The sequence below is a fragment of the Vanessa atalanta genome, chromosome 7 (assembly GCF_905147765.1).
Source record: "Vanessa atalanta chromosome 7, ilVanAtal1.2, whole genome shotgun sequence".
NCBI classification, from domain to species: Eukaryota; Metazoa; Arthropoda; class Insecta; order Lepidoptera; family Nymphalidae; genus Vanessa; species Vanessa atalanta.
In genome coordinates, this window is record NC_061877.1 from 8,717,444 (window position 1) to 8,740,122 (window position 22,679).

Below are 22,679 nucleotides of genomic sequence, written 5' to 3' on the forward strand. Positions count from 1 at the left end.
TTACAGAGTTTATTTTAAAATAATATGACATACTCTTTTCTTAACAATTGTTTCTTTTTGCCCATAGACATGTGACGGGCGCGAACGGGCCGCCGGCGGGATGCGGCCACCAGAGAAACAGATCTCTGGATTCTGTTTTACAAAGGATACCGGAAGATATGACACCGACGTCGCCGGACGGTGCACCGCTTCGAATATCATGCGAAGCGCCTGCGCCAAGGCTCGCACTACCACCCGAAGTTCCCACTGGGTCCGATGACTCTGGCATTCATACTCCGCCAGACGGAAATGACGAAGAAAGACCTCAACCTCCTGCTGCTGCCAGATCAAGAGAAAGTCTCGATTCGGGCAATCCAGAAGAAACAGAGAAACCTCCGGATCCGCCCGATACGGTTAGCGAACCACCAGCTTCGACTAGTAGTGCTACTGAAACGGCAAAAAACAAAGACTTTCTTCTGCGACTTTTTGAGAGTAAACTGTTTGATATGAGTATGGCTATTACGTATCTTTTCAACTCTAAAGAACCAGGTGTGCAAACCTACCTAGCTAACAAATTGTTCTCATTCCCACACGAAGATGTAGACTTTTACCTCCCACAATTAGCTACAATGTACATTGAAATGGGAGACGTAGCAGACGTTTTACGACCATATTTGGTGTATCGGTGTAAACAAAGTGCACAGTTTTCCCTTCGATTAGCGTGGTTATTAACAGCGTTTAGTGGAGATGCAAAGAGGTCGAGAGCGACGAAGTTAAAAGACTCTATTCTAGCGGAGGAAATCAGGCCGGCTGCACGGAGAGGTCATCACAGATCACAATCTGATGCCTCTGCGTTGAGGCTAGCTACGCCATCAGGAAGGCATTTGGGAGACCTCGCCTCTGGCCGTGCCTTTGAAAACGGTTGTCTCTGCGGCGAGCAATGTTCATGCGGGGCGCCAAGGTTAGAGCCTCAAACAAAGGTAAATACATATTTTATTATATTAATTATTATGAACATTTACTAACATGATTTATAGAAATCCCCATTTAAACGTTGATATTTAATCAGAAACATTTTTCTTCAGTATCTCATCGTCTTCATATAAATATATAAATCAAAGCATTTATAATTAAATTAATGATAAAAAATGTCAAAGATTAATGTTGATAAGAAATCCATAGAAGCGTATTTAAATTCGAAAGGGAGCTTATAATTTTTTTTGAACTTAGAACAAATTTCCAAATCATAAATGACAGGTCAATGTAAAATGACTAGATCGACGAGTTGAGCTTGAACAGTAAATTTGCAAAATTCCTTTCTTAGTAAGTGTTTACGTTGCGAACTGAGTGACTATCCTCAATTTCTATTCAATCGGACCTATAGTTCCTGAGATTTCATGATGTGTCAATGGTGTAGTAAATATATATATATATATTTACTACACCATATATATACATATATATATGTATATATATGGAATATATATATACATATATATATATATATATATATGTATATGTATAGATTTATCGACAACATTAGCAGTAGTGGTTGTAATGGTAGGGATACGTTAAAGATTGGTAATATTTGGAACACGCGTCACTGATATTGATTATGTTACTTGCCCCAAATATATAATATTAAATGTTTCAATCGGTACTGTTTGTTATATACTCTTACACTCTTATTAATAAATAATATATTGAATGATGTTATATCACAGGATTGTCTTATAATATTCATATGTAAAACAAGTAATTATATACGAACTATTACTATTACCAAATGAGTTACATTAACATAATAGTACGTACATAAACATAATAATAACCCTTACGTAATAAATAATTTGCTCTATTATATCGTCTACAAATATCGATTCAATATTCAAGAATTATTTGGAAAGAAGTTAATATTTTTTTTACTTTATAATTATCTTAGATAGATATTAAACAGAAAAAACGTAATAGTACCCGTTTCAAATAATGATAAAAATAACGATTGTCACAATAGTTAACACTATTATAATTACGTTATGCACAATATTTTGTTTACAATTCATCATCTCAGTCTGAGGACACGAAAATATACGAAATAATGTTAACATACGTACACTTAGTGTTTAGCTATCTCCTGCACTTATTTAAATTTTAAAAACGTCCAAACGGTTGTCATTATTTTGTCGGAAACAGTTATTGCTATCCGGTTCGTATTAAGAAACGAAATGTTTCCCTTTTCCGCATTATGCGGTAATTACCTAAATGCAAAAGTAATTTGCTTTAAAAAATTAATTCAAGTTATTTTTTAAAAGTCATACATGATAAATTTGCTTGCAATTTTATAATACCTTTTGAAAGTTTTAAGCGCGACTCCGTTTTTAAAGAGCTGGGTACATCCTGTGTAGGTGACATTTAATATTCGAACAATATGGTTATATTTTTAAATGTTTCGTATGACCTAAAACCATTGAACAAGTCAAAACTACACGACGTTCAGTGTATAACATACATTAATAGCAATGTCAACTTTATGTCTTTGCTAGGATCTATTAAACTTAGCAATAAGATAACTTAGAGACTCTAAGTAAGTGAAGGCTCAGACAAATTGCATTTTGTGAGTAACGCCTCCAATCCATGTATTAAAGTGACCTTTTCGATACCACTTAGCTCAGAATAATTTATTAATAATTTTAGAGCAACTTCAAGATGTCGGGTATTCGAAAAGGATAATTTTTGCAAAAAATATTGCAAGAATACAATTTGATTATATTGTTATAAATGCACATAAGTACGTATGATTATATTTTTGTAGTATAAACTTTAATTGACTAATATTAAATAACTAAACATTTTAAAATATTACCATTGAAAATTGACATTGTTAGAGTCGATGACGTTTAGATATTTGAAAATGTCCGTTAGACTTTCTGTCCATTTATAGACACATCCTGTGAGAAACACCAGATACTATGATAAAGTTAATATGATATAATGTTACATGATATGTAACGTTTATAAAGAATACGAACCTTTGATACGAACACGAATAAGTTCCCCTATATTTTACAATTCATTTAAAATCAAAATTAGAAATATGTATATTGTATGTTTAAAAATAAAAATCTATTTGAAAACGTCGAACAAAAATTCATTGCGTTTTTGGAATGCAATAACACAAAATAACTGCGTACGTACGCGTCTTTGTTTTATGCAAACCATAACATAACTGTTATCAATTTACAAGTGCTCTGTTTCAATTTACAATATTATCTACATAATAAATTAGTCATATCAAAAGGGTAATTTTTTAATCACAGTATGAAAGTAAGAATAAATCTAAAGACTAAATGTTCCTAAAAAAAAGAATATTTCTCATTAATTGGTCTTAGTCCAAGCCTGCCTACGTTGGTACCACCTACGCATCACATTTCTACCTACAAACAACAATACTTTGTTTTGTTGTAATTAGGGCCTCCAGGGACATAACATCTTAGTTCCCAAAAGTTGACGTATTATACACGTTCACTTGGTGGCGGGGCTTTGTGCATGCCCGTCTGGGTAGGTACCGCCCACTCATCAGATATTCTACTGCCAATTAACAGTACTCTGTATTGTTGTCTTCCGGTTAGAAGGATGAGTGAGCCAATGTAATCACAGGCACAAGGGACATAACATCTTAGTTCCCAAGGTTGGTGGCGCATAGATGATGTAAGGAATGGTTAATATTTCTTACAGTGCCTTTGTTCATGGGTGGTGGTGACCACTTACCATCAGGTGGCCCATATGCTCGTCCTCCAACCAATATCATAAAAAAGGTGCTTAATAGATTTTACAGTATCGATGTCTATCGTTGGTGATGATAACTTTACTTCAAGTGGCCCAATTGTCAGTCTGCCTACCTACTTAAAATATACAAATAATATAAAAGTCAGTTATGAGTTTCTTTTCAACGTGTTCTCAACATACTCTTTTTTAAAATTTTGAATAGAACACTAATATAGCTCTATAGTTACGTTAACAAATTATCATTATTTACAATTATGTCACTCGAGATTTTGAGGCGGTGGACAAATAATAAACGAAAAAAAATCATTGTTCGACGTTGAGTAACGTTGTATAACTAATGCAATATGTCGTGATTTAGATTTTAAATAATATAAATTTACATTGGTGTTAAAATGTTAGGAAACTACATTTTATATAACGTACAACTTGTCTACCATTTAAGATGTCTTAACATACGCATAGTTTTCTTGTTAGCAAATGATGAATATAATGTTTCTTGCTGAAAATTAAAGCGATTTTTGTGTAGTCATTTATTTCGACAATTATTAAGAAAGAAAACAACATGATGAATACTTCAATGTGTAAGAGGGGTCAAAGAACAACAGATGATTTCTGCAATTTGAATGATTAAAGTTTTAACGTAAATTATCAGACGCATAAATGAGTCATAACACTGAAGTATTCATAACTCCAGATTAGTCAAAGGTAAATAAGCTATGATTTAACAAGATGAGTAATATCTTTAGCGACAAAATCAATAGGGCGTACTCATCATTTGAACTTTCCTAATATAACGAGCTAATGTTTTTTTCAGTTTCTCACAGCTCTCACGAACATTGGCCGACAACTTGCCACGGTGGCAGATAAAGAACGACGGAATGGCCGTCTTCGAGCCGAGTTGGCCACCTTAGACCTTAATTTACCAGCTCGAGTCTGGTTACCTCTGCATCAGAAATCTCACTACGTCTTGAGAATACCGTCTCACGCCGCTGCTGTACTCAACAGCAAAGATAAGGTATACAGTTTTTCGATTGTAAGTTTAAGTCTTTCTATATATTTCTATTCCTAATAGTATAGTGAAATTAGGAAATGTTATATTAATATTATGAATTTTAGTATTAAATTACCATTTAAAATTATAATTCATAATGCAATCATTAGACATTCACACTTTCGTATTCGTTAAATATTCTACTTAATAACCATTAAAACTATTCGAAAACAGTTTGTAGTTAGAAAAAAAATGTGCTATTAAAAATGAAAATCTGAAATCACGCAATGCCGAAGACGTTTTTCGTTTAAAAATATAAAATAACCTACATACATTTATGAAAAAATCGTTTATATTAAACGCCGTGAAAATAATGAATTTGGTTTTTAGTATCTTTCAAAGAGACTTTTAATTTACATAAACAAAATGTGCGGCATTTATATTTGCAAATTGATTATCATAAGTAATGTATTGATGTCACCGGCATCTGTCGTCACTCAACAGTTAATTTGTTCGCAATACGAACATTTGTGTTAACAATATGTTTTAATGTTCTAATTACGAATTCAAATTAACGGTTTTTTTTAATCAAAATTAAAGTTATTATTTATAGGATAAGGAACTCTAATGTAGACCGCATTAGGTTCCGAAGATTTTCAAAGATCTAATATAAGATGTTTGTATTTCAATTTGACTTACGTAAGTTTCCGAAATTTCACTTCTCGAAGTGGGTGAAAATCGAAATGTTTAAATTTATTCACAGTATTGCGATTATTATGTGATTAACTAATATTTATATAAATTTGCAAGGCTGTAGATATACAACCATGTTATACGTCTGAGTTGAAAGCCACCCATATCAACCAATGAGTGCCGTAAGAATAGACTAGGGAATTTTTGTTAAGCGGTTCTATCAATTCCGCACACATTAAGGCTAGCCACAGGCAGGTCGTAAAAGTCTACGAAATTCTGTCTCCCTGCGGTTTAAACATGTGTCGATGGATAAGAGAAAAATTATGTAAGTAATTAAGTAAGAAAAAAGTAGGGTGATCGCCGTGTAGTAAAAATATATTTTTTTGAGTTAGCCGTCGATACACAAAAGTTCCTACATTTACATTGAAAAAGAAACGTTTCATATACCCCTTTTTCACAGGCTCCGTACATAATGTACGTTGAAGTGCTGGAGACAGAAGGGCACGAACCTCTCCCGCCCCGCCTGTTGCCGCCCGCCCCTCCCGCGCCGCACTCGCCCCCGATCAGACATACAAAGAGCGAAGAGAATCTCGTGCCGGAGTGGCCGGCGCTCTCGCTCTACTCGGCGCTCGATGACGTCGACGCAGGCGACTGCTGGAGCCACGACGACGAGGAGCTCAGCACGCAGTACGCCGCTAAACCACCGGCGCCCGATTGCTTATCGCAAGTATGACACCGTAGCTTTATGTCATAAATATCCAGATTATAGAGACTGATATATTGAAATCATATAAAAAAGATTCAAATTATAACAAAATACAAATCGATTAAATCAATTCAATACGAAACGTATTCGTTTGCGTATCTCAAGAATAGCATGACGAAGAACAATAGGCCAATAATCGTTGAGACATAGTAAATATTGTCGCAGGTGTCGGCACTGTCGGCGCTGTCGGTGACGTCTGCGCAGTCGACGTCGTCGTGCGGCTCGCGCGAGTCGCTGGCGGTGGGCGCGGGCGAGGTGCGGCGCCGCCTGGCCGACGCCACCGCCGCGCCGCCGCCCAACGCCTTCCGCCACGACCCCGCCGACCCCTCCGCTCTGGCGCTCAAGGTACTACAGGCCCCCAGCCAGTGGCGCCAGCTCGGGGGTTTTGCCCTCACAGGGTGTAGCACAAAAACTTTAGAGGCTTCAAATCGACATTTAAGGAATTTTAAAGTTAGTCCTAGGGGTAACATTCTGTAGAAGTAGGTCTCACTGCAACTCACTGACCAGTGTCCCTAAGACTTGTTTCTAGTGTTTGTATAGATTTCTAGTATTGAGAGTCTTTCACGTGTTTAAACTATGTGAAGCATTTGATATTTTCAAAAGAAGTATTTCAATAATATAGAATAAGATTATTATATTTTGGGGTTATTAGGAATAATTATTATAAAATAACTTGCACTTGAAATAGATTAGAACGTAGTTTCAATGATTTTATAAATTTACAACTTTGTAACATTTCTATTTAATTTTTTATACTTAGATAGTGACCGCATACCTAACGTATTAGGAACTACCCAGTATATCCTGATCGCAGTACGGCTGTTTCTCATGGCGGACTGAAATTATAGTAAAACATAAACAATAATAATAATAATATAAATGTTTACGTAAAAAATTAGAATGTTATCTAATCTTACAGAATAATTATCTTTAATTTATATTTAACATTCGATAAAAGAGTTTTAATAACTTAATGATTCATTCCAATCGTCAAACTAAATATTATTCAAACAAACGCACGCGGGCGCACACACAAGACATAAGTACGTACATACATTTTAATTTAAATTTGACCAAAACAATTCTCTCGTTAATTACAAATATTCACTCACATATATTTTTAAAACTTAAATGCTGTAGATAGTTAACGACAAGGTCAAAACTAACCACCGATAATTAGGTACTTACTGAATGAATACAAGCTTCTTTAACATAAGGCTGACGCCGGATACTTCACGCTTCGTGGCTCAACGAATTGAATATCTTATACTTATAAAATCGTTTGTAATTATTATCAACGCACAGCCAAAACGATTCAGTCTAAAAAGTTGAAATTTAGGTCTTAGGTTCATTTTATCAGGTAATTGTCCGCTTATAAAGGAGTTTTGGAAATTTTTACTTCAATTAGGGGGACTGTTAGTCCCCCCAATTACAGTACAGAATCAATTTCAAGAATATTATTCTTGATCCTTATAAAGAAAACTAGTGATGATAGCAATAACTATACCGTCTCATTTTTATATATCAACAGTTTAGATACCAAAGACAATATATATAATATATATTTCAAAAATCGAATGAAACTTATAAAAACATTTTTATTGGTGGGATTTTCCCATTCACACTTATCAATTCCCTGCATCGTTCTCGCGATTGCTAGCGAGCGAACACGAATCAAAATCAGATAGATGTGTTAAATTTAAATTACGTATATACTCGTATATAGCAAATTATTCTACCAGTCAAACTTTAACTTTAGGTATTCAGGTTAATAATACTTAATAATATAAGTTATTTAATAATATTTGAGAATAAATGTAAATAGATTATTTCGTAAACTAACAACTTAATTATACTATGGTATAAATCGATATTTGTAAAACGGGGAAACCACAATCTAGCAAGTATTAGTCACGAATCAATCCCATAGGGCGAGGTTACACGCGATGCGACCGTTATTTGTAATAAATCATCAATGAAGAATATTAATCAATGTTTAAAACATAGCAATTAAATATTGAATAATCACACAATTAAATCTGCTGTAATCGTTTTAAATGATCAAATTATATAAATATTGTTAGTAGAACTGTTAAACATTTTAGAGGTCAATATTTTCTGATAATAATTGGTAAAAAGAAAATTTCATTTAATTCTTGAGAATTAAACAATTTTTCTCGCGCGGTATTGTGACGTTTGTGTCTGTATTTAAAAAAATATTTAAATGAGCCACACTGAATTCTACAGACAACGGCTATAACGTAATTATTTTAGGTTGTTTGAAATTTCTTTTGAGATTCACATCAGAAGTATCACTGATAATATTATTACATATAATAGTTTTTATATTATTTATAATTATAAAAGTACAAATTTTCAAGGTGGCAAGGGTTAAATTCTATATAATAATATGTCTATCTGTGACTTATTTTAACGTAGTCGAAAATGATTATGGTCAGTCCAAGTCTAAATATGATCGTTCGGAATAGGAATCGTGGGAGAGCAAGCTGGCTCGCATGCGCTCGATCTCGCCGTACGGCTCGCTGGGCGGCTGGCGGCTGCTGGGCTGCATCGTGAAGGTGGGCGACGACCTGCGGCAGGAGATGCTGGCGGCGCAGCTGCTGCGGCGCCTGCAGGCCGTGTGGGAGCTGGAGCGCGTGCCGCTGCGCCTGCGCCCCTACGAGATCCTGTGCCTCGACCGCGAGAGCGGCCTCATCCAGCCGGTACGCTGCGCCCTCTGAAACGTTGTTAACTGGCTTGCAGCATTGGCACCAAGGTGCTCTACGTTAGTGCTAGTTTATGCCCGCGATGTTGCGAGGAGACAAATTTACCTTAAATGTACGGCCAGTCCCAGTAGCCAGTAAATTAAATACTAGGTTCAGACTTAATTATTTTGGTGTTCCTTATAAAAAATAAACAAAAGTATTTATCGCTACAATATTAAAATGTAAATGTGATTTATTAAATTATGTTTTTATATTTTAATAAAATACATTAAAGGAAGGTGACGTATTAGGTTCAAATTAATCTTATCGCGATCTTATTTTACGTTCAAGCATAAGTTCAGTGGCTTTCCCGTCGTCGAACGAAGCTAGTTTCAATAATCAATATATTTTCCCTAGATTCAGTTGCATACAATAATTTACGTTATAATTTTAACGAAATATTCAGCTTGACCTTTATAAACGCGGATAAACTTCACGTGATATGCTAATATTTAAAAGGAGAATCGTTCTATTATATGTAACTATTACTAAAAAGTCAACCAAAAAGTGTCACACAACGTTAAAGATTTTAAATAATCGCAATCCTGGTTTAATTAGTAAATTTTAATATAATACGTGGATTGTAGCCCACTTCATACCCACCACCACCAATTTGTATCAGAACTTAATAAGTGAGACTATTCGTCGTTCTTAAAAAGTATAAATTAATCCTACTTAATATTTGTATCCAATCTATTTCAACCACAAACAATCAAATGCCGTTTATAACGTCGACGAAACTTTTGGTTCTTTGGAAGTAAAATAAAACGGATATAAAAAGTTTAATGTTACATTTTGAATAAAGATCAATCAATAGCGGTGAGTATTATCTCTGAGCTATTACCAAATCGCGTGACGTACGTAAATCTAAAGATTATTTATCTTGATTCCTTCTTCGATAGCAATAAACTGGGATACTCTGAGCAGGTCAACCAGCGATTGGCAATGCATTGGTTTATTGTTCATATAGATTAAACAAAACTGATGCATCCCGCACAGATACACATACATAACAACAACCACCGTATTGTTGGATAGTTATTTATCTGTAACCTACGTGATGTTTCCTCACGATGTCCATCACCGCCGTGGGAGCATTTCTGGTTTAATTTCACGTTTTCAAGTCACAGCCGTCGCGACTATTAAATATATACAATAGTCCGAATTTCCGATAAGTTTAAAGCATCAATGAATATAATAATTTGACATGCAATCTATCTCTGCTCAGCCGAGCTCTTCCGTACGTCTCGGGTGTCTATTTATTAATTACATTTTATTTGTTCAGGTGCTGAACTCAGTGTCACTACATCAGATCAAAAAGCAATCCGGCAAATCACTTCGTGCGTGGTTGGAACTCGAGCATGGGCCGCCCAACAGCGAGGGCTTCCTGCGAGCACAAAAGAACTTCGTCCAATCTGCCGCCGCATACGCTCTCACAAGCTACCTCTTACAACTGAAAGACAGGTTATAAGCGACCGTTATATACAAAAAATTAATAAATATTTAATATTTAATTGAACTATAATTTAAACTATTAAGCGCGGTTACATTTAAATGATATGACATTAAAATTATATTTTAGTGTATATGTATTAAAGTAATTAATTTATTTGTTTCTCGTCAATCGTGGTTTTTGTTTGTCTGAGAATATTTCTGTCGGTTCTTTTAAGAACAAATCATCGATTCGGAACAAAATTTTCTTCTAAAGGTGACCGCATAATAGACAACTGATTCTTTTTTTCTTATAATATTAATCTAAATTTTATAAAAATTTTACATGACTGACTAACATACGCATAGCCTAAACCAGCGGCTCCAACGGGATAAAATTTTGCCTAGGAGTTGAATATGCAATGTTGATAATCACTGAAAGGATTTTTAAAGTTAAACTTTTAGAGGTTAAAATTGGAGATTAAACTTTGCGTAGAAGTTCATCTCTTTTCAATGTTTGAAATAAGGATGTTTTGGTTTATATTTATGTGTAAAAGTTGATAGTGCGGGGCACTACAAATAGTACTCACATCAATTTTGTATTTTATTTTTCAGACACAATGGGAACATTTTATTGGACAGTGCAGGGCACATCATTCACATAGATTTTGGATTTATTTTCTCCATATCACCGAAAAACTTAGGTTTTGAAAGTTCTCCCTTTAAGGTGAATATTGAATAATATTCAAATATGTATTATATTTATGTGATGTCAGTGCACTCGTAAAATTGACTATTCTTTATAAAATTGTTTTAGAATATTTAGTAAGAATATTTTACAATATTTTTTAAGCTGACAAGCGAGTTTGTCGAAGTGATGGACGGTGAAAGTTCGGACATGTTCGCGTACTTCAAGATTCTCATCCTGCGCGGTCTCATTGCGGCACGCAAGCACTGCGACCAGATCATACATCTTGTCGACGTTATGCGGATGGGTGCGTTGATATTAAGACTACTTTTATATCTCAATAAGTGTAAAAATAATCTAAAAGTGCAAAATTATAAAACATCAAAGTCGCTCTCACTAAATAAAGCTCTTAGACACTTACGGGTCTTATGTATGTATGTAATGCCTTAAGAACGCTCCAATTTCGCATTAGCGTAGTAAACGATAAAAAAAGGAGCGACATTCATTAAATGTGTCAATATTTACACCGAACATTTTGACTAACTAACTTTGTTAGCTACGACAACCGTGTCATTACTATGCAGGTAAATGGCTTTAGATGTATGTAGTTCAGTTTTCAGTAGCGTAGTTCATTTTGGATAGAAAAGATTCCAAAACGAAAACTATCTTTATTTTATAAAAGTATATGTATTCATTAAAAAAATGATGTAGTGATCACTGCTATTGAATAAAACAGTAATTCCAACGATTGCCACAGGTGGCCAGCTGGCGTGCCTGCGTAGCAGCAGCGCGGTGTCTGCGTTCCGCGCCCGCTTCCACCTCGGGCGCACGGAGCCGCAGCTGCGGGCGCTCGTGGACCGCCTCGTGCGCGACGCGCTGCACTCGCTCAGCACGCGCCTCTACGACAACTACCAGTACTACACCAACGGGATCCTATAGCGCGCACTGCGCCCTGCGCTGACTACCGCCGCTCATCAGACAACACTATGACTCACGTCTGTAGTATCATATGCTCCGTAGCATCCTCTATTTTTACAATCGCAGTGCTGACCGACTCGCAATCGAGTCACTTAACTCTTAACCACTATGTACAATCAATTCGATAATCCGTTTTCTTCTTTTTCACTTGAAAAATACTGTATCTTAATAATTTAACAAACTTCCGCTAAGCGAATTAATGAAAATTTTCGTCACTACAAAAAAATAATCGAACTCGAACTTATGCATAACCACAGATGACGTTGCGTAAAATGAATACATAAGAATTCGAAGAGATGGTGACTTGCATTTCTTATTCACTTTAAAAACTATAGCTCCATCCAAAATGTACACGAATCGTTTTTGATATCAAATTCATCTATCATCTATCATAAAATCAGTAAATATAAAAAAGATAAAATGTGAAAGAAATGTTGAAAAATATTACAATAACTTATAAACATTTTAACAGCAATTCCTTGAAAATGATTTTAGTAAATGATTATTACATCTTCGGAGCGAACCGTATATAATAAAAAGTGTGACATGTAATAAGTGTGGTTTAAAGAGTAATGTAATGTATGGTTATTGAAAGAATAGAATGATATAAATTATTGAATCTATAATAAAATTCTAATATTTGCTCTGTCAGGTTATACTTTAAATAGATTTGTATTAGGTTCATATGCAAGAGTCTGTAAATTAGCCTTTAATTTTTATTATTGTATCATGTAAAGATTTTTTTTAATGGGACTAGAATAATCGTTATATTTATTTACTTTAACGTCTAAATGACGTTACAGATTTTTTTAATTTTAGTGCCATACCCTCCTGAGACCGAACAATCAGAATGGTATGCGAAGGCTTATCAGATATAAGTTATCACGAACACACATCACACTGATACTTCTACACAATTTACATTTGTAGTAGACACTTTCGTAAAATATATTTATTTTTGCAAAATATTCTTTAAACAAATATTGTTCGTAATTCCAATATTTTCAAATAGAGATTGTTTTAAGTTATATTTTATTTTGAACAAGTAGGTTAACATAACATTTTTCGCTCAATATAAAAAAATGGAAACACACTTTGTCCCGTCCATTATAGTAACTAGAATTTCACATAGCACTTTAATAAATTTCTTGAAAACTAAAATGAACATGAACAAGTCAATATTAAAACAACGCAAAATGTTCAAGAAATCGTACGAAAATATTCACTGGCTAGTTTTCTCGGTCTATGTCCACTATATATTGCATATAAATTGAAACTTGAAAATGTAAATATTAAGAGATCGATAATTTTTGCAATGAGAAGACTGATTGTTTCACGGATGAAAAGAGGTTAGATTTAGGTTCTATATTGAAATAAATTTAAGTTTTAACATGTACATATAAAATTGTTTTTGAATAAATTACGAACGTGATTTCCAAAGTTGTTCGCAGACAATCGCCAAAATGTCGATAAGAGAAAGCATGATCTAGTTAGTAAACTATTATTATTAATAATAATAAATGAATTTATTGTTGATTAGATAGGTATGCTAAAACACCAAACCGTGTACTAATACCATTGTATTTTGACTGGAAAATGTAAAATAGGGTTCGTTTTTCTGTCGTGCTAGAGTTTAATAGCAAATTTAATACCTAAATATGTACATCGAGGTAATCGATAATTTTGAATTATCGGAAATGTATAGATTCCAAATGTCAATGATATTTTTTAATTCCGTCAAAATTCTACAACCATTCGGTACTTTTAAAACACTCACAATCACAACATTTCTGATTCTTCCGATGTGTACTTTCCGAAATGACACTATATAGCAAATTCGAGCGTTTTCGACAATAAATCTGCTGTTTGAATTATACTAAAACGTTCAACAAATTTGCTTATATCAAATTTTGCTTCCGTTGTATAATATAAATGACATTGAATAAAATGAAAAATGTAAGGTTTGATTTGGAAAGTGATGTAAAAGCTTGTGGCTTTATGTTGTGTTTGTGTTATAATATAATAGCTTATCCGATGTATTGATTTTAAAAATATATAATGACACCATTAATATGTCATGCGTTTTGTACTCTAAGGTATTGAATTAATTAAATATACTTTCGTTAAAAATGATAGTGGAAATTCAAAATATCAAAAAATTGTTTTTACATTATCATTAGTTTGGTCCTCTTTCCTTTCATTTGTAATATCTCATTACGGCTATTCAAAGTAGCTCATTATACTTTGAAAATTTTAGTTAGAATATTTAGTTTGTAAATATATTTGTTTCATAAAATGATAATGTTTGTCTTCAAAATTAATAATTCATGTTATTTATCCAACATGTACAGATAAATATTAATAGATTACATTTATGATTGATTACCTTAATTTTTTTTAAATAATATACATATATCAATTTTTTAATTGCCTTTCATTATTAGTGTCCTAACTTTACCCCACCCTAATCCTTACCACCCTATAAACGTAAACCTAGCAGGTGTTTAATTTAACACAGATTTAGTTACATTTGACAACTCTTAATCCACTTTTATAGGTAAAACTGTTAGTTGCTATATAATTAATATATTTTTAGGTATATAAATATAATATTTAGAAAAAATATTTTATTATAGTTGAATATAATGCTGGTATCACTAGTCGTATCATCACACCGGTTCGGTAACTTCTCTTTATGTTTAACATCAGTCAATCGACTTCCAAGAGATTTTTTCACTTTAATCAAAGTCTGGCCGAAGTAAGATGTTTATTATTTTTTGCTTTACCAGTTACATAACTATTGTTTTTATATAATAAAACGAAATATATAAAATATATAATATAACTTTAATAGGAAAATCATACAATATTTACTTCTTTTTCTTCTTAAGACCCTTTTTATGTTTAAGCTTTTGCTTAATTTTATCTTTACGCAAGCGCTCCTTTACAATCTGCTGTTTATCGCGGAATTCTTTCGAAGATGCCTCCGATTTCTTCTTAGCCACACGTTCGTTGTGTTTTACCCAGCGCGGTCGGAATTCTGATACTAAAAAACAAAAAAATTTGTATTATTAAATCTGTGCACGTATTATTTACAATGTTTGGTAAATATGTTTTGTTAATTCGCTTCTGTCTGTATTATTCGTTATTAATTATTATATTACTATTAAGAATAATGTTAAAATGATTTACAGATGTAGTGAATAATCCTTTCCTATCGGCAAAACTCGGAACAACGATAACACCCGAATGGTGCCGATGTGTCTATGAATTACTGTATTATTAAATTACGTGTAGGTATCAAATAAATCGCATACTTAATTTATCAATGTCAAATGTCAAACTGCCCGTTTGACGTATATTACAATGAGATGTTAAAACCACCACGGTTCTATCATATAAAGAATTCGTTAGGTAAACAAAAATATAACTAGTTACCGAGGACGTTTTATTTCAATAAAACGCACTGATAAAAACCAAATTCCGGTTGAGATGATCTAATGATTCTATAAGGATTGGAACCCCAAAAGTCTAACTATAAGTCAAAACTACAGTAGGATTTTGCAGATCTTTTTATAACAATAAATTTTTGTAATTAATTAAAAATACTATGACATAACAAAAAAGACACCTCAACATAAAACAAAACATACCAGCAAAGAAATTTATATAAATAAATATGATTTGTTAATGTGGATCGAATAAAATCAATGTTTATTATTTACAAAAATGACAGACAAGAGTGAAATGTAAAAAGTATATCAAAATATAGGTGGCCTGCATTAAAACACGAGTCCATGAAGTTTATCACAAAATCTAACATAAATATCAACAAAATATTTCTGTGGTATTAACTACTCTATATAGATACTTCCTCTTGCAATGCGACCGTTCCCTACGTTGTCTCGATGGGTACTGAGTGCGAGTGAAGTAGTAAGACAAAAACGAACATTTCCGAGAAAATACGAAAGGAAAGGATTATTCACTACATCTGTACTTAGTATTGACAAATGTAAACATCATTTTTTGAAATCTCAAATGAGAAAGGCCAAGACGCAGGGCATATTATAGAACTGAAATGTGTGTGTGTGTGTAACGCAAACACCGTCGCACTCTCTATTTCTTCATTCTCATGTTCCGATGCCGGTCGGAAAAATTTCAGGCGCAGGACCAACGGGTTTACGTGCTTTCTTAGACACTGAAGTGAACAAGATTCCAGAATCCAGCTACCGCATATATGCCACTTGACGAGGCAGTCCATACCCTAATAAATTGGGAATGGATGATGCGTCACCTGATTTCGGGCGTTGGCCGTCGTGCTCGTCGTCGTGGTCGTCGGTGGCGTTGCGCGCGCGCCACGCGTCGTACCGGCCGCTGCGGAACGACGCCGGCACGCGCCCGCCGCTCTCCGTACGAATCATCTTGCGACCGCCGTCCTGGGTACCATCGACAATTTTAATATATGCATATGAAGATTATGTGATTTATATACAAATATATGAGATGAAATAACCCAGTATAATTATAGAATTCTAAGTTTTTTACATATGACTCACAGATCCAATTATATGGGCAAAAAGATAATGTATGGTTATATATTTTAGAGTATTTTTTAACAATTGGTTCAAGGTTCCACTATTTCATCTGCAAACAGCCTTAAGCTATAAAATACCTTAACTATTATTTCAAATTTTATACCCATGGAAAACGCCCATAATATGTAATAAAAATGTATATAAAAATACATATAATGATTATATTTTATTTTATATTTTTCCGAAATAATATTTATTAAATCTTAGTTAGTTATACTGTTGTTATGTGCATTTTAATCTTAAGTAACTCAATAAAATATTAGGTATATATTCATAATTAGCATGTAAACAAAGTTTTGTAATACAAGACTCAATTATGGATCTCGCAGTGAAACCGTCACCTGGTTTTGTGGGACTTTGTAATAACGCTTTAAATAAAGATGCAATAAATAAATAATGAAGTATGATAAAGGTAAACGATTACGCACGGGGTCAACGTGCACCATGCGCTTGCGCTTCCGGTCCCAGCGCAACTGCGCGCGGCGCTGGCGCAGGCCGACTTCGCTGTCCCCGCGCAGCTCCAGCTCCGCCGACGACGCGCTCGACGCGAAGTTCACCGCCATGCTGCAACAAATGTAACGCCCATGAATTTACAGTTGATTGTAACGGCGCAGATAAACCAAATACTTTGCTCCTCATATAAGAATTTATTTTAAGCATATTTAACAAAATCGTGGTTCGTAATAATGCACTTACCCGGCCTCTGTATGTTGGTCGCTAGCAAAATGAGGTATATAGTTTTCATCGCGTTGTACAATCTTTTTCTTTTTCTTTACACCTGCCGCTTTGTGAATATCGTGGCCGTTATTGGCATTCATGTTGATATTCTCTTCTAATATTCCATCTCCCTAAGACATAATTAACATCATTAATTTATTAGAAAGCAAATTATCCATTAAATATATGTATATGTTAGAAAAATTTTTGCTATCTAAATATGAATATAAATATACTTGCTATAGAAAATTACCTGTAGATTTTTATTTTCCCTTGTTTTCTGAATAGTTTTTCCGTGCACGCGTCGCTTTGCTTTCATGGCGAGGTACATCGGTGAATCCTGTTTTCCCGTCAGCTCAAGAATTGTCTGAAATAAAGCATGAGAGATGAGATATTCGCTACATTATATATTATGTGTGTGAAGTCTAGTAAACGATAAATTTAGTATAAATAGGCGCTCTTGTACTTAAGAAGCAGATTATCCAAACGACTCACTCGGCGAAACAACGGTCTTTACTCTTCACGCTCTATGACCTACGAATGCACCAACCTTGTACACTGTGGGGAGACACGACCACGAGACTTGTAGTCGTAAGACCAGTCGTATACATACATATATTGTTGTAAGGATTAGTGAGAGATGTGAGTAACGCCGTCGACGCTTGCTCTCTTTCCATCATATGATACGGATAGAGCATGAAGCGACTCACTCCTTTCGGCGTGTAGTTTCGGATCTGCTCTGCGAGGTCGGCGCCGACGCGCTCGTGGCGGTCGCGCAGGAAGGGGTGCGGGCGCGCGGGCGGCGGCGTGGCCTTGGCTCTGCGGTTGGCCTCCGCCGACGCGGCCTCCCGCCAGCGCACGTACTGCTGCCAGCCGCGCCCGCACACGCGACTCGCCTCCTCCTGTAACCGAGAACAACTCGATGTATCAGTTACTACCATTCTACACTATTTTGTTACATGGTCTTGGATTACGAACGATAGTTACTGTATAGTATCGTATCTTAGTTCTCCTAAAAGTCATTTCAATTTATATATTTTGTTACAAGAGTATACAGTTATTGGTTTATGAACTAGCAGACAATAATGATTTCTCACGATCTCCGAGATGTTCTTCTCCCAGGTCATGACATCCTGATGCCTGAGTTCCAGCGCGCTGATGGGTAAGCTTCCCCACACGCCGCTAGGACACTCGTCTCCACATTCTGTTATCTATAAAATATGTTTACAACTTAGAAAGAGTTTCATATATAGTACCTACATGGCACGCAAAAAGCATTTTAAATAATTTAAGTGAAATTTGGCCTTGTTAACTTAATATTTGATTTAAAATTTTGTACATTCTACTTGAATTAAAGTTAAATTTTATGATTACTTTTTCAGATTGAATTCTTTTTTTTCATTGCTTTAAAAACATATATGTAGTGTTCTAGATTTCGAAAATATTTAAACTAAAGTCTACTCATCTAGAGTAAAAAAAACCCAACCTCCTCTGGAGAAATGAGTTGCGTGCCAAGGAAGAGGTGCAGATCTAGTAAGTGCGCCACGTCCTCCGCCGACACCAGCGACAGCGCACGGCCCGCGCGCCCCGCGCGTGCACTGCGACCTGCGCCCAAACGCACACTCGCACACGACTCATGGTACATATATGATATATAGTAGTGTACCACTGGGACGTGCCATTTTATTCATTATCATTGACATGTCTTTTACGTTAACAGTTGGAGGTGGACATTTGTCTTTTTTTTTACTTTTATTGCAATGGTTCAAAACATAATTCTGAATTGTATATCTAATTTTTTAACCACCCAGAAACGCGTAAACAAAGTTGCGTAAAATGGTGTACATACTATGACTATAACTACTTTAAGGGGTATTAATCATTGGGACACAGGTTGACAAAAACTACTTGTTGAGCACCACAAGACTATATAATAAGGAGTACTAACAAAAAATGCTTACGTACCAACTCTATGGACAAAAAGCTTTGGTTTTGCTGGAAAGTTGTAATTGATGACTGTATCTAATGATGGCAAATCCAATCCTCTTGCAGCAACATCAGTTACCAAAAGAACAGAGCATTTTTTATTCATAAATTTTCCAAGAGCAATCTTTCGGGCTGAAGCATCCAGACCAGAATAAGCATATGTTGATGAGAAGCCAGCTTGTTGAAGTATCTGAAATTTTCCCAGATAAACTGAAAATTAGTTTCCATTACATTAATTCCTTAACATTATTACTAATGACTAGAATGCCATTGACTGTAATTTATTGTGTTGATAGAGAAAGTATATTATTATTTAAAATTATAGTTACCAAATACAAGTATTCCACATGATGTTTAGTTGCTGCAAAAACTACAGCTTGTGGGGTGGTAGGAGTTATAACTCTATCTAATAACATTAACAAGGCTGCTGTTTTCAATTCAGATCTAACATATATCCAGCCAAGCCATAATGTTGAAGGTAATTTCCAATCAACATCTAATCGGATTAAGACAGGATCACTGAGACCAGCACGAGCAAATTCCACCAACATTTTAGGTAGTGTTGCAGAAAATAGAAGAGTTTGACGATTGGTTGGCAGTCGTGCAACTATTTCTTGTAATTGTTCCCCAAATCCAAGCTCAAATAATCTATCTGCTTCATCAAATACAACAATTTCTGTAAAAAATAGTGTTAAAAATTTATGAATAATATAAATTGATGTATAACAGAATAACCATATTTAATTATTTATTTATTACTTTATATGATGACTTTCATACTTATGTTATCCAATTTGAGGTTCATCTCTATACATATATGTAGAAAACGACCCGGTGTAGCAACAACAATGTCAGGAGCAGCACCCGACATTACTCCAAATTGTTGTTCAATAGATTCACCACCAAGAATAGCTGCGGACGTGAGTCCCGTGAACTTGCCTAGTTCCCGCATGAATCTTAATGTCTAGAATTAAAATGAGATGTAACAAACAGAAGTGAAAATTAATTTAACAATCAAAATGAGAAAGGCAAGCGATTAAATACCTGCAATGCTAATTCTCTCGTAGGAGAAAGAACAAGAGCTCTTAGATTTTTTCCCTGAGGAGATTTGTGTACAGGAGCCATAAGTTTTTCGAGAATTGGTAAGACAAAACAGGCAGTTTTACCAGATCCAGTGCGGGCCATTGCCACTACATCTTTGTTATCTAGTGCTATAGGAATTGTCTGAAAATGATTAAATTATAATATTTTTTTTATAAATACTTAATTAATCTTAAAGTAAATTCACGCAATAAATGTGCTTAAAAGGCTCGTTTAATTAAGAAACAATTTTATATACATGTTTTAAAACATCCAAACTAGAAAAAATATATTATTTTAAAATAAGTTCCGTATGACTTTAACAAGGGACGCAAAACATCATTTAATTAATAATTTTCAGGTTATGAAAAGAATATATGTACTCCTACCTTTCGCTGGATAGGTGTCGGTTGCTTATATCCTCTTTTAGTTATACCTTTGAGCACTAGAAAATTCAGACCCATTGACTGAAAACCTCCAGAACTTTTTTTTTGCTTTTTGTTAGACACTGAGCTTTTCTCAGAATCTTCATTTACAGGCACTTCAAAACCTGGGAGCTCATCCCCAAGTTTTGGAGTTTGAATCATGATGTATTATTCTCAATATAATTATCGAGAAAATATCATTAGTATAAATTATACTTAAAATACACGTGCACTCAGTTTGTTTTGAAATCTTAATTATTATGACAGCCGTCACATGCCTTTGACATTGACAAATTTTGTCCATCCGACCGACGTCTTTATTGACGTTGGTAAAATATATTTTTTTGTTATTTAATATAATTAAGGGTTTAATAATTTGTTGGTATACTTCGTCATTATAGCCTCATTTTTTTATTATTTAGTTTTATTCGTACAATATTTATTTTACAAGATTTATTAATACTTATCAAAGTAACTTTACTATACTTTTGTTTTTATAATTAAATATATGGATGTGTGAAAAAAATACACATTGCAAGAAATCTCGTAATCAATATCTAAATATACATTTTCGTATCGTTTTAGATTATTACAAGATTATCCTTACTAACACGTTGTCCGATATACTAACACTACTGTACTGTTAGATTAAATGGCTGTAATGTACGCCAGTTCTCTTTGGGCTTTGTTTAAGGATAACGGGCGAAGTCCCTTGTCGGTTATCAGCATTCACCTTGAGAAAATATTGTCTAGTTCATAATAGTGACGATTTTTCAAAAGAACATAATATATTATTACTTATAAAACTAATTATTATATTAAGAAAGTCTAAAATTATAGACAAATTAAAAATAACTGTCAATAAATTTTATTCTACTTATTCAGACATACGACATTATAATTAGTTAAAAATCGATGATCGACGAAACGATAAATCTGCATCAGAATAAAAATAAATACAGGAAATCTAAAATATAGAGAAAAATTCGATTACCAGCAATAGATATATAACAATAGATAGAATCATTATGCAAACATTGTGCAGCTAAGTTTCTAGTAACCAATCAAAATAACTTACTATTAATCGCTTAAAAAATATTTATTGTCTATTGTCACTATCATCTTTCTTGAAAATTATAAGACAAATAATAATTTCAATAATATTTTGTCATGACAACTGGCAAGGATGCTATGACTCCGTTGCAAGTGTAAAATAATTTTGGTTTTGTTAACTATATTTTCAGTCGTTTAACCTATTAAAATTAAACTTATTATTTATTGGAGTTGCTATGAAATGCTAAGTAAAACTTCGATTTATGAAATTATTATTTTTTAACATTTAATTATTTAATATAAAGACTGCTGATATGGTGCTTTTTAAATTGTTGTCATAATTAACTCCTTAAGCAGAGAATATTATTTTATAAAACAAATCTTCCTTACAGATAGTAAGAGTAATCAAAATATTTTCACTGTTAAAACTTTTATTTAAGTAACGCAACATAAATAAGTTACTGATCTCAAATCTGGATAGTTCCTGATTAGAATTTAGAATAATCATTAATCATAGAGTATAAAATAAGTGTTCAGCTTAAAGGTGTTCTTCCCATTTTTTGGGGAAATAAAATATTGAGTATGTTTGTAGGCTCACCGCCTTGCCCGATGGTAACTACGTCAGTGGCTTAGCTACCATCGGCACCGTGTACACCAGGTATTTGTGCATCAGGTGCCCATAACCATAACCCTCCCTAGGGCCAAAATATTAGAAATAAAACCATATCTTTTTTTTTATTAAACTA

At 34.0% G+C, this 22,679-nt stretch overlaps 2 protein-coding genes across 3 annotated transcripts in view; one reads left to right on the forward strand and one right to left on the reverse strand.

Annotated features, from left to right (window-relative positions):
- LOC125065121 (phosphatidylinositol 4-kinase beta) overlaps positions 1-14,412 on the forward strand; it is a 28,836-nt gene extending 14,424 nt beyond the window's left edge. For both annotated transcript variants that reach the window (XM_047672565.1, XM_047672566.1), the window contains exons 2-10: positions 68-959; positions 4,580-4,780; positions 5,910-6,176; positions 6,381-6,560; positions 8,705-8,938; positions 10,266-10,444; positions 11,027-11,138; positions 11,265-11,406; positions 11,857-14,412. In XM_047672565.1, coding sequence (XP_047528521.1) covers positions 68-959; positions 4,580-4,780; positions 5,910-6,176; positions 6,381-6,560; positions 8,705-8,938; positions 10,266-10,444; positions 11,027-11,138; positions 11,265-11,406; positions 11,857-12,038 — 2,389 coding nt within the window. In that variant the 3' untranslated portion in view covers positions 12,039-14,412. The remainder of the gene's footprint in view (positions 1-67; positions 960-4,579; positions 4,781-5,909; positions 6,177-6,380; positions 6,561-8,704; positions 8,939-10,265; positions 10,445-11,026; positions 11,139-11,264; positions 11,407-11,856) is intronic.
- Positions 14,413-14,869: 457 nt separating this feature from the next.
- On the reverse strand, positions 14,870-21,153 carry LOC125065379 (ATP-dependent RNA helicase DDX54). Its single transcript, XM_047672946.1, has 13 exons — positions 20,845-21,153; positions 20,420-20,599; positions 20,156-20,339; positions 19,705-20,051; positions 19,355-19,565; positions 18,876-18,994; positions 18,487-18,600; positions 18,100-18,291; positions 17,643-17,756; positions 17,369-17,520; positions 17,101-17,236; positions 16,372-16,513; positions 14,870-15,123 (listed from the first exon to the last, which is right to left on the reverse strand). The coding sequence occupies exons 1-13, from the start codon at positions 21,040-21,042 to the stop codon at positions 14,948-14,950; spliced, it is 2,265 nt and encodes a 754-aa protein (XP_047528902.1). The 5' UTR covers positions 21,043-21,153; the 3' UTR covers positions 14,870-14,947.
- Positions 21,154-22,679: the final 1,526 nt, after the last annotated feature.

Excerpts from the sequence above, each read along its gene's own strand:
- LOC125065379 (XM_047672946.1), bottom strand. The coding sequence starts at position 21,042 with ATGATTCAAACTCCAAAACTTGGGGATGAGCTCCCAGGTTTTGAAGTG. Across the intron at positions 19,566-19,704 it reads ATGTGGAATACTTGTATTTG|ATACTTCAACAAGCTGGCTT; the intron begins GTAACTATAATT and ends GGAAAATTTCAG. Across the intron at positions 18,995-19,354 it reads GCTTTTTGTCCATAGAGTTG|GTCGCAGTGCACGCGCGGGG; the intron begins GTACGTAAGCAT and ends GTTTGGGCGCAG.